Source organism: Ursus arctos, unplaced genomic scaffold (genome assembly GCF_023065955.2).
Source record: "Ursus arctos isolate Adak ecotype North America unplaced genomic scaffold, UrsArc2.0 scaffold_31, whole genome shotgun sequence".
Taxonomy (NCBI): Eukaryota; Metazoa; Chordata; class Mammalia; order Carnivora; family Ursidae; genus Ursus; species Ursus arctos.
Genome location: NW_026622997.1, coordinates 17,496,259 through 17,509,285, shown reverse-complemented (window position 1 = coordinate 17,509,285; position 13,027 = coordinate 17,496,259). Strand labels below are relative to the sequence as shown.

At 39.3% G+C, this 13,027-nt stretch overlaps 1 protein-coding gene across 1 annotated transcript in view; it reads left to right on the top strand.

Moving 5' to 3' along the window:
• RANBP9 (RAN binding protein 9) overlaps nt 1-13,027 on the top strand; it is an 88,320-nt gene that overhangs the window by 61,715 nt on the left and 13,578 nt on the right. The window contains exons 6-11 of the mRNA XM_026511511.4: nt 533-717; nt 3,417-3,529; nt 4,880-4,988; nt 6,571-6,761; nt 7,928-8,072; nt 11,604-11,725. Of these exons, the coding sequence (XP_026367296.2) occupies nt 533-717; nt 3,417-3,529; nt 4,880-4,988; nt 6,571-6,761; nt 7,928-8,072; nt 11,604-11,725 (865 nt within the window). The remainder of the gene's footprint in view (nt 1-532; nt 718-3,416; nt 3,530-4,879; nt 4,989-6,570; nt 6,762-7,927; nt 8,073-11,603; nt 11,726-13,027) is intronic.

Here is a 13,027-nt window from a genome sequence, read left to right as displayed (position 1 = left end):
GGCATGCAGATGGACAGAGAAATAAAATTAGGAAACTGAAAGTGGGGCGTGCCCGGTTAGGGTTGTACTTCTGTGGTAACTAACTCGTCCTCGCAGGCAGCTTCTAGACACGCAGCAGACATATCACATATAGAAAGATAAGTCTGAGTTACATGTGGAAAGCTTCGTAACTATTATATGACCTATTCTGAAGAGCAAGATTTATGTTTCTGTTTATTAGAAGTCTAACACCACACAGCCTCTGAATAAATAAAATAGGTGGCTTACGGTTTATCTTTTTCTTGGTGATGAGATTATAGGAAGTGGTATTTTACATCCAGCATATGATCTAGTTTAGATTATTTGTATTTAGATTATTTGCTTTTAATCGTATTTAGGTTATTTTTCTTTCTCTGCTGGTTTTGACTGCGATTTTAAATTATTCAAGAAGTAAAATTTTATTTTGTTATTGTAAAGATCGCTTTTGAAAGAATAAATAAGTCTTTAATATAAAAGGAATAGATAGATGCTAGTGAAATATGTTGTCTTACAGCCAAATTTATATCCTACCGTGGGGCTGCAAACCCCAGGAGAGGTCGTCGATGCCAATTTCGGGCAGCACCCTTTCGTGTTTGATATAGAAGACTATATGCGAGAGTGGAGAACCAAAATACAGGCACAGATAGACCGGTTTCCCATTGGAGATCGGGAAGGCGAATGGCAAACCATGATACAAAAGTAAGTGAAGAAATTTGAATGGACGTTATTATTCCAAAATACATTTTTTATAAAACATTCTTGTAGCATGGACTATTTACTGAAGCGTTTTAATCTAATTGATATCCTACCAATCTTAGTGTATCTTTGATTGTATTTAAATCTTTATAAAAAGTAATTTACTCTTCTTAATTAAAAATAATTTTTTATATATCCTAATAATTTTCATGTATTGACTGTATTAATCTCTATAAGAAGCAATTCACTCAAACAATTAAAAATCATTTTTTATTTGGTGGCACACATACAAAAGTGTATTTTAGTCTGACGTGTGAATTTGGTGGAGGAAATGAAGTGACACTAGATCGCTCAAGTTCATTTGCTATCCTTAGTAATAGGATTTAATGCTTTCCATAGATAGGTTACTTGATTCTCTTGAAATAGCGCTAACGCAAAAAACAAATTCAGGAGGATACTTTAGATTGTGTAATTCAGGAGCTGTGGATTTTGGACATGAACTTGGCAGTTCAGCAGTAGTTCAGATATATATGGGGATGAAGAAATATTACTCAGTAAGAATAAGCACCGAAATACTGGTATAGTTAATATACTGGAATATAGACTAGGTATGTACGTTTTGTATTTCAAGATTTGACTCATTTTTTTCCAGTGAATGGGTTACTCTGTAAGAATAATATCAGCTATTTTTGCTTATTAGGATCCCACTTTTGCTAAATCTATTTATTATTTTTCATGTAGATTCAGGGAAGTTATGGTTGCCCCTATTCTAAATAGGAAAATCTGAGCAAAAGCCTCCAATTATGAAAGAGTTTTTTTTAAATCTTACTAATTATTTTTAACGTCATTTACTTTTCCATGTTATTATTAGACATTTAAGAGCCCGCAAAAGGAATAAGACCAAAGAGTTAGGAGTATGGAGTGAGGATTCCTAAAAGCAGGATAAATACTTAGGATTCCATAATAACGATGGTACAGACTGGGTAGGTAGCAGAGCAGACAGTGGGTGTCAGTAAAGGTTTACTATAAAATGAACAACCTTTATCTCAACTCATTCTTTATGAAAAAGTAGAATTTCATTGGAGTGGAAGTCGGCAGGAAAATATAAGTCCAATGACAGTCAACTTTTTAGACTGTACCTTTGCTAAAAGGCTGGAGATGATTCCTGGGTGTCAGTAGTGCTAAATGGTAGCTCTTAAAGCTTGAAATAGTACAGACTTAAAAATTAAATAAGTACCAGTAAATTTAGTCATTTTCACTCCTGTCATCTCACCCAAGAAAATAGCAGAGACTTGCACATACCACCAATCTGACAATTTGTCTTAAATGTCTGTGTAATTGCTTTGAATGATTGTACATTTAAAGATATAATAAAAATTTTTGTGTGTGTTTTTTGGAGGACATAATGATTGGAAGACATGATGATGATTCTGAAAACATGCTTCTTCCCTGGAGCTCTTACAGAACCTGTGCCCGGTTGACAGAAGAGCGAAGCCTGCCTGACGATCTCCTAGTTAGCATGAGTTAGAGCTAGCATGAGTTGCTCTCCTGGGGTCACATCCCTTTCGTCCTTTAAAAATGATTGCCGCTGAGCATCATAGCAGGAGAGTAGTAGAAAAAACATCATTTATCTTAATTCTGTAACCAGAGTCCAGTGAGGGTCCCTGCCCCCACCCCACTCTTTATAAAATTGACACTCACCATGACCTCCTAGGAAGTCCATTTTAAAAAAAGTTCTTCCCTGCCCTTTTAAATCAATTTGACCAATTAGATGAAATAAAATGAGAAATTTGTTTCTTGGAGATTTTCCCCTCTGCCCCCCAATCCCTCTTTCCTGAATCACTGCTTCCTACCACTTTCTGATAGGGTCTCAGGCATGCCAGATGCAGGCAGGTTTAGGATTGAATATTTGGATATATTGGATATTTGGGTTAATATTGTTGAGTCAATAGTTTTTCTAACCTTTTGTGGTTAGATGTCAATGTGTTTTGACCACTTGATGACTTTTTAAGAAAACCTGTTCTTTGGAAGTGCGGCACTTCCATGTAAATCATATTTGAGTAGTTCATCTTTTAGGTACAGTGATACTAATTGCTTTAGATTATAAGGGTTAGTTTCTCATTGGTCAGTAGTATCACCCTCATAGACTTTGTTCTCAAAGATCCTCTCTTCAGTTCACCCTAGTATTTCTTGCGTTCACGTCTTGTAGATAACCATCTCCTGTAACCGATGAGTGAAGAAAGGAGTGTAACTCCATAACACAAAGAGTTCATCTGTTATTTAAAAATTGTTGTATTTCATAAAATGCCAGCTCTTCACTGGGATAGGTCGTACAATAAAGATGAAACAGAAATTATGGTTAGTAAGTTTGAATATAAGGATGGGAAGTCCCAGGAAAGGAGCCGGGGATAATGGGGAGCCAAGAATCCAGAGTCTGTCAGTCTCTTCTCTAGTGACAGGTTCTCTTCGGGAGAGTCCTCTTAACATGGCGTGTGCACTGCTCTTTTTGGAAATACTACATGATTAGAACAAATGGTGTTTTTTTTTTTTTTTTAACTTTAAAGTTGAGGTTCTTAAAGCCGTATTTCAAAGGGAATAGGTTGGTTTTGTAACAACAGAGTAGATCTTGTTTTATATAAATTGTAGTATGAAGCCTGTATTCTCTTGACTAAAAGCTGTGTGTTTCTTCTTTTTATTTTAAGAATGGTTTCATCTTATTTAGTCCACCATGGGTACTGTGCCACAGCAGAGGCCTTTGCCAGATCTACAGACCAGACCGTTCTAGAAGAATTAGCTTCCATTAAGAATAGACAAAGTAAGGACCCTGTGGTGCATGGATAATACTTGTTTTCAGATTATCGGTTTGGTTATATTGATTTTTAGAGATTTTATTTTTTAAATTGAAAGATTTTCAGATATATTAAATTAAAATTGATGCCTCTGAAATTTACTCTCATTGACATTTTTGAAGACCACCTTACAAAAAAACTCACATAAGAGTGTGTTAGCATTCTGGATATAGAAAGATATAATTTTGGAGAACGTCGTATAAGAAATGTTTACCAGTTTTTTCTTAAAAAATGTTTGCTTTAGATTTTAGGAAGTAAACATTTAACAAAATTTTTTTTTTTAGTTGGTAAAAAAAAGTCCCAGGATTCGATATTAGTAGAGCTAATATATAAAAGAAATGTAAATCTTTGCATTATTTAAATTGCTATCTAAACTTAAGATAGTATTGATCTTAAGTTTTTATTGCTTCGGTCCTAGGGCTTGTGGCCAGAGCTGGGGCCTGATCTAGCAAGGGCGAGTCAGCATGTGACTCTTCCACAGTTCACCTTCTCAATGTGGGCATTAGTCCGTCAGGGAGGGTATGACATGGTGAGAGGATAGGCATCAAAACACAACGTGATGGGTGAAATCGTGATGCCTGAAACAATTTTTTAATAGGTCCAACTTGCTGTGATAACACCGATTACCTTGTGTTGTCGCTAATCGTATGCTTGTCTTTCTCACTATGTTACGAGCTCTGGCAAATAGGAGATGATCGCTCACTCTTTTTGTATACTCATCGTCTAATTTAACAAATACCTAACCGCATAGGGAACACTCAGTGAATGTCTCTTGAATCCAGATCTTACTCAAAGGCCAGCATCCTCGTAGTACTGGGGGCAGAAGGTATCATGTTTGCTAAGACATTTTGAACGTTATCTCTAATGTTTGCTATGGTCTTTTTTAAAAAAAAAAAAACACTTTATTGAGGTATGAGTGACATATTAAAAGCTGTACGTATTTTTAGTGTGTGTAACTTGATGAGATTGGGAAACGTATTCTGTGAATCTGGCACCACATTGTAGGCTATAAACACATCCGTCTTTTTCATCTTAGTGTTCAATACTTCAGCATTGCTTAACAAGTATTTTTCCTGTATTACTTGTATAGTAGTTTGTGATTTTTAAAAATAATTTATGAAATACTTTTCTAATTTTTTAATGTCTGAAATTTCCCCTTGATTGCCTAATAGAAACCATGATTTTAGAAAAAGAAATGGAAGTTAATCGCAATAATTTATTTCAAGATTTTTTTAACTAACTTTTTTTTTTTTGACGGTCCACTGTTTATGTTTCTACTCTTAAAAAATTAATCTCTTGCTTTCTTTTCTCAATAGGAATTCAGAAATTGGTGTTAGCAGGAAGAATGGGAGAAGCCATTGAAACAACACAACAGTTATACCCAAGTTTACTTGAAAGAAATCCTAATCTCCTTTTCACATTAAAGTGAGTTTAATAAAATGCTGCTCTGTTATGTATGTGTGTGTGTTATGTATAATCAGAATTATTTTCATGTTTTAATAGTTTTAATTTGTTTCACCTTGTTTCAGTTAGTTACATACAATTTTGTAATATAGCACGTTGAAGTAACAGATTATTAAAAAAACACTTGTGTTGAGGGTTATAAGCACACAGCATCTTTTGCTCTGTGTTGGCTCTTCTGTTATGCTGGCTATATGTTCAAAAATGTTAAAAGCTTATTTAGAAGATGGATATCTGTTTTTCCTTCCACAGTGTACCTTATTGTAAGTCTGTGTAATTTTGAAAATTGTGGTAAAATATACATAACATAAAATGTGCCATTTTTACCTGTGCAGTTCTGTAGTATTTAGTCACACTGTTCTGCAATCTTCACCAACCATCCATCTCCAGAACTTTTTTTGTTATCCCAAACGGAGACCCGAACTCCCCATTCCTCCCTGCCCCCAGCTCCTGACAACTACCATTTTACTTTCTGTCTCTATAAAATTGAATTTGACTCTCCTGGGTACCTCATTTAAGTGGAAGCATAAAACATTTGTTCTTTTGTTACTGGCTTATTCCTCATAGCACAATGTCCTCAAAAATTCATCCATGTTGTAGCATGTGCCAGAATTCCCTTCATTTTGAAGGCTAACTGATAGACACTTGGTTTGCTTCCACTTTGGGGATTGTGAATAGTGCTGCCAGGAACAGGGGTGCACAGCTATCCGTTGGAGTCCCTGTTTCCGGTTCTTTGGGGTATACCCAGAAATGGAATTGTTGAACCATATGGTAAATCTGTGTTTAATTTTTTGAGGAAATTAATCCTTAGAATTCTATAGCCCTGCGCCATTTTACAGTCTCACCCACAGCGTACCAGAGTTCCAGTTTTTCTACATCCTTGTCAACACTTTATTTTCTGCATCTTTTTTTTTTTTATGTAACGGCCGTCGTAATGTGGCTTTTTTAATTGGTCTTCTGAATCTTTGTTATTTTAAAATTCAGGTGTTATTAAGCTTAATATTTCACCTCTCTTAAGTACCAGGAGCCTTTTGTAAGCCAAATGTCAGAATTGTTTTGCTTTAGAGTAAAATTTTAAATGTGGCCCATTTTGGTGAAAAGGTCGCAAAAGGGACTAGGAATGAGGAAGAGTGGGGAGCAGTGCTCTTTGCGTCATTTGTCCAGTAAAGCACATTGTGTTCTTACATACTATTTGACTTGCTATCAGGTACAAATATTGTTTGATTAAATTATTTTTAACTTCCAAAAATGAAGTCCATTTTGATTTTATTATAACTACCGAAAGATTTTCATTTTCTCAGTAAATCTTGAATAAAGGAAATTCAATGTCTTTTGCTTTACACTCTGATTTTTCTGGAAAATTTCAAAGTTAAGCAGTACGGTAGATGAAGCCATAGTTCATATTTTTAGCATACTGTCTAAAGGCCATACTTACTGATAAATACTGGTTCTTAAAACATTTCCTCTCAGAAATCTCTTGTTACTAAATAAACAAACTGGTATTTGAAAATCATCTAATAAGTCAATTTGTCTTTTCTTTTTTTAGAGTGCGTCAGTTTATAGAAATGGTGAATGGTACCGATAGTGAAGTGCGCTGTCTGGGAGGCCGAAGTCCAAAATCTCAAGACAGCTACCCTGTTAGTCCTCGCCCTTTCAGCAGTCCGAGCATGAGCCCCAGCCACGGGATGAACATCCACAGCTTAGCCTCAGGCAAAGGGAGCTCTGCACATTTTTCTGGTGAGACTCGGTGTGATGACAGTACTTTTAAGTTTTTAGCCTTCTCTGTGCCTTTGAACCAAAATTTAAAAACGTTTAAAAATCTGGACGTTTCCACATAGCTCTTTTGCATACTTGATCTTACGACGTTCTGGAAGAAAAATTTTATGTGGATCCGATGGGTGTGTTTTTAGTACCAGGAAGGTAACTTGAAGAAGAGCTGTTTCTGAGAATAGGTTATTAGCAGATGTGCGTAAACAAAGGTCAGCATCCGAGTCGTCTCTGGAAATGAAGTCGTAGACATCCGGTGAAGGTAGGAGGTCACCGTGTGTTCGGATGAGGTAGAAACGTGAAGGTGGCACCGCGGCCGTGGTAGCTTTAGTCCGCCCGTCAGCACATCTCGCTGGGCTGCCTGCTTTCTTGTCCTCTCCCCACCGGCCCCCTGCGAGAGTCTGCTCTGCCCGGTTCTTCTCCTTCTGGCCCTTTCTGGGCTCACCGGTCATTGTCTCTCAGGCTTTCGGTGTTCTTTTGACGACAGTTCTCGCCTTTCTTGGCCTTCATGACATCACTTCTCTAGGTTTATTTCTGGTTTTTCTTAGTCTTCTGTCTTTGCTTGTCTCTCTTTCCGTTCCTCCCAGGGGGTTCTCTTGCCCCTGCACGTTCTGCTTTCTGAAACAGAAGCCAGATACCGTTTCCTTTCCTTTCATAGAGTAATAACCCCTTTGCTTTTCCTCCATCGGCGCATACCTCTCTCTATTAGCGCCTCTCATTTTATTTACATCACCACCCTGCGCACGTCCATGATTCTCAGGTTTGTATCCTTCGCCACCTCCCGTCTTGAAGCCCCTACGTTGACTCAGGCATGGACAACTTCTTAGCTTCGGTGTATTTATATATTAAATGGGAGCGATGAGAACACTGCCCTCCTAGGGGGGTGGTGGGAATTAAATAAGATCCATAATGAAGCCTTCAGTCAATGTTAGAGGAGATGGTAAGTACAGCCCACAATTAATATCCTTACAGCCTTTCAAAGAAGTTACCTGTTTGTTTACTATTTAAGAAATGCATTAACTCTCCTACATTATAAAAGTTTTAAATGCAAGATCAGAATGTGATTACGTTGTTTACAACTAAATAATAATTTCGTGTGTGTGTGTTCATGCATCTTTTTCTTTTTTTCCCCCCAGGTTTTGAAAGTTGTAGTAATGGCGTAATATCAAATAAAGCACATCAGTCATATTGCCATAGTAAACACCCGTCATCCAGTTTGAACGTACCAGAACTAAACAGTATAAACATGTCACGGTCACAGCAAGTTAATAACTTCACCAGGTACGTAATCTCCCCTCCCTAGCTTTTGCATTAGTATAAGCAACCTAAGTGTCATCATTTTCAGTAATTCAGAAAAGTTGAATTATATGGTCCATAATGGGGGTCTGGGAGTTCCCAAGCCCCCAGAGAATAAGAGGGGTACGGAGTAAGTTCCCCAGAGCTTTTCAGTCTCCCCATGTGCACACAGCCTCTTTCCTTTGTTCCTTCCTCTGACTCTGCGTTCCCTCTTCCCCCTGCCGGGGCTGTAAGAATCCCCTCCGGGCTCTGCCTTCTTCTGGTTTTCCTGCCGGCACCAGCCTGTACAGATGGTCACATAGATGCTGTTCTTCTGGTTCCAAGTTAAGTCACAGTGGCATATTTACTCTCTAGAAGTAACATAAAATACGTTTACAACTCTTTTTTCTTTGCGTGTGGGCTTTTTTGGTGTAAGTGTGTAGAATGTTTCCTGAGTTCCAAACAACTTTATGAAGAATCTTTTTTGAAAGCCTGTCTTTAGGGAGCTTGCTTACAGCAGCAGATGGACCTTAAGTCATTTGGTAATAAACATAGAGCATGAGCATAGTATTGGGGACCTGTTGGGTGTCAGATATTCTGCTAAGCATGGTGTCTGACTTCAAAGAGCTTTGAGAGCAGGGATGTCCACATGACTACACTAAAATCCTTGATAACTCGGGTTGGAGGTTCCCGGACCTAAAGGTTGGTGGAATGTAATCATTTGAACACTAACGTAGGAGAGCAGCAGGCTCTTACGAAGTCAGCCTGCCCAAACCATCCAGCATCTGAATTCTCTTTGGTTCAGGACTAGCGGGATGATAAAAATAATACGAATAAAAAATAATGGGTATTTTTTTATCAATTTGATGTTGGTTTGGTCTTATCACATGAATTGGTTGCACTGCATTTGTGGGGAGTGTTCATCAGTGTAAAACTTTCTCATCAGAGGAGAAATTTGAAGCTAACTTTTCACATGGGACTTCATGGAAATAAGATTCTGGAGAAAGGAGTCTGTATAAAAATCTGTATTTGCAGTTTGGGAGAGGGAGAATAATCAGAATATCCAGATTATCTATCCCAAGTGACGAGCTACCGAAGTGATGGTGGTGTGGTACAGGCTGCGGTGGGCGTCCCCGGAAGTGGTGTGAGAAGAGTAGTGGGAAGAACGGCCGTCCCTTGCAGGGAGATTAGGGTAGTCTTTCAGTAGAAATGACATACTAGAAAATGGAAGATTAGAAGACTGTAATGTAATAAAAATTATGTATGGAAATTTAGAAAGTTAAGCCTTCAGTACTTACCATACTTTATAGCACGTTAGTACTGTATCGTTGGTAGAGGGTTCTGCCATTGTTGGGGCAGGACTGCGGGCAGTTCGTGGGTTATTAAATACCCTTCATGGCAGGAAGTTGCTAAAGAGCCCCATTCTAACCTGAGTTCAGGCAAGCAAGCTCACCGGAAGGGTTTGGTGACACAGCCTCCTCTGAGTGCAGTGAAGAAGGAGAAGAAAAGAAGCTCTTCAACTGCCTTAAGCTGTTAAACAGTAACAGTTACTTTATAGCTGGTAAAGGCCATCCTTACAATGGGATTGTGGGATTGCGAAGTAAGCAAAGATGGTATTAACTATTAAAACCATTTTACAGATGTAGAGCTGAACACCAGAAATGTAAATGACTTTCTGGGGGGTCAAGTTCAATAATTAGTGGCCAGTAAGTTGCAGAACCGTGACTACTTCCCAGGATTTCTGACTTCCAGACACGCGCTTTTTCCGTTATACTGCACCCCACCCTCTGCCCCACCTGAAATGCTGCTCACCTCCCTCCCCGTCCTCCCTCCTAACTTCCATTCAAGCAGGCTGTAAAACTCAGTCCCATTGTTACTCTTCCAGGATGATTTCCTTGGTCACATCCCCACCAAATGTTGTGTCGCCCCTTGTAATTAACTTTCATCCTAGGTCTGATCCCGTTTGCCCCTGGAGGGTAGAGGCTGTTCCATTGCACCCTTAGCACCTAACACAGAACATGGCTCAAAAGCTCTTAAATGTGTGTTGAATGAAAGAATTCCTCCCAAATACTATGTTGTATTGTCAAAAAAAAGAAAAAATTTAGTATACTTATTAAGATCACTAAAAACTATGATCTTAAGAATTTCCATTAAATTAAACATCATTATTTTTAAAGTTTGATTTTTCTTATCCCAGAATTCATCAAGATAGAGTAAACCAGGGGCACCTGGGCAGCTCAGTCAGTTGAGCACCCGACTCTTGATCTCAGCTCAGGTCTTGGTCTCAGGGTCGTGAGTTCAAGTCCCGTACTGGGCTCCACACTGGGCGAGGAGCCTACTTAAACAAACAAACAACAAGCATAGAGTAAACAAACGTTTCTGACCGATGGAGGAATCCTGGGGCCATTGCCCCCTTCTTCCTAGGTCTGTGTCTTTTTACCTGATGTGTTTTGCTGACAGAAGCAGCGCCCCCACGCGAGCATACTTAAACTCGCACGCTCACCCCGAGGCGCTGCCAGTGTTACGTCTGGGGGCATCACACACAGAGCGCTTTTTGCTCATCTGCTTTCAGTGTTGTTTTTTTCTACAAATGAATATACGTTGCTTTTTAAATGAGAAAAGTGCATTTTAATGTATTTCCTATATTTTCATCAAGTGTGTTCTTCTGGACTGTATAATCCTTACGTTGATCTTCACTGGGGGAGTCTTCAGGAGTGGGTGTTTATCGTTCTTAGAGTGCGGGGGGCATCCGGCGACAGCTTCGGCGTGTCCCGATAAGGCCACTGGCACGGGGCTGTTCATCAGTAAATGAGACACAAGTGAAAGTCAGGAGCAACCTGAGGATCCGAAACGGCATTTTTAAACTTAAGATCTGGCAGTGCTTTAGCTTCCTCAAGCCGATGCGACAGCCTGTGGGGAGGAAAGTCTGTCGGGTGCCGACGAGGTCTGAGAGGACCGGACCCAGTGGTTTTCCAAGTCGTCGTTTACCTTCGCGGGAGGCTGTGTATTAAGGATTGGGGACAAATGCAGAATGTCAGGACCTTTAAAGAAAAAAATCGTCTTAGGAGGGGTGAATATGAGGGCAGGAAAGAGGTGAAGCAGGGTCCGGGAATAGTTTGAAGTTTTCCCCTTTTTTTCTTTGAATGCTGGAAACGCACGCTGGGCGAGCGTGGGGGATCTTGGGGCAAAGGCTGATTATAACAAAAAACGAAGCACAGATCTGAGTCGGAAAAATCGTGGGAAGTCTGTGAAAAAGAGTTTGCCCAAATTGATATAAAGTCGGAAAACCACTGCATTTTAGGGCACACACTTTTTTCCCCTTCCCCATCCAAGAGTACATGTTTGTTAAGAGCGAGCTGCATATTGGCTTTGAAGACATTCAAGATTGAACTAAACACCTTTTTTTGCAGATTGCTATTGCCTTATATTATGAAGTCAGTTTATAAGTAGGCTATGTAGTTGAGTAGTAATTTATTTTAAACTAAGCTACAAGTATGCAATTTCTAAAATTAGGTTTGTTTTTTTTTTTCATTCCAGTAACGATGTAGACATGGAAACAGAGCACTACTCCAATGGGGTTGGAGAGACTTCATCCAATGGTTTCCTAAATGGTAGCTCTAAACACGACCACGAGATGGAAGATTGTGACACTGAAATGGGTCTGCAGCGATATTTATTACATTTTTAATAAAAAATGATGACTACAAGGTTATGTTTTTACTTGTATTGATTCACAGCCGATGAGCATAAGTCAGATTTACAGACGTATGTGCCGCTGGATCTGCCGGTGGTACATAGTACTAAACCGTGCTGTGCGAGCGGGTTGCTGGGGGAGCAGAGGTACTTTCCAGTGCCTTCTGAAGTTAAGCGCTGGCCGGTTCCCTGTGCGGCGCTGTCTGAGCTCGACGTCGGTGCTGTCGTTAATGCGGCCGCACTCTTGGTAGTGTTAACTTTCTTGAGGATGTTTGGGGTTGGAGATGTGAAAAGTTTTTATGCTTATTTCAATATAACCAGTAAAGGCCAGATGGGTAGAGATGATTTTATGAATTCTAATCATTTTCTTTTGTTGATTTAATGTGAATGTATGTGACTATGCGTAGTTCAGTGCCTCGCGCGTAGTAGGGGCTTAAGTGTGACCCACCCTTCTCCCCACCGCCCAAAAAATGGTGTGGCTGGAAGGTACAATAGCATCCATAATTTTGTTTTGTTGATAACTTGTGTAGTACATTGTACCATAAAGTTAAACCGTCAGCAAACTTCCCCATCAGTTGGTGAATGAAAATTTTATTGGAGCCTAAAAATTCTTATTTGTCTGAATTCCATGGCAACTTGAGATTTCTGACTGTTTTGAGGTTAGAAGGTCTTTATTGGGGATTGTTGTTGAGGATTATGTGTTCAATGTAGAATTCACTTTTTCAAGCAAGGGATTTAATTTAAAAGGCAGCCTGGTTTTACTGTGTCAGATCCCAGCAGCCTCAACCTTCGGAGAGTGATTTCAGCATGGTGATTAAGGGCAGCAGTTCTAGAGGCAGATTACCTGGATTTGAATTCTGCGACTGCCACTTACTAGCTGTGTAACCGTGGACAAGTTACTTAAGAGCTCAGTGCCTCAGTTTCTTCATCTGTAAAATGGGTACAGTAACAATAACAGCCGCTTGTAGGTCATTGTGGAGGTTAAGTGAGCCAATCTATGAAAAGCTAATAAGCACAAAGGAAGAGCTCAGTAAATGTTGGTTCTTGTCCTCATGAGCAATTTCTGTGTCATTAGTCATCCATTCAGTTACATTATTGATCAGTGATTGTTGCCCGCCAAGATCTATAGCATACAATTATTCCGTAAAAGTGGGTGATTAACCCTTCCGATAACATGGTGTCTTCTGTGTCTCTTTGGAGTCATTTAGCTTTTAGCCGAGAGGCATCCTTGTGTTCCATCTCTTTGCTGCCAGAGCAGCCCTAGAGGT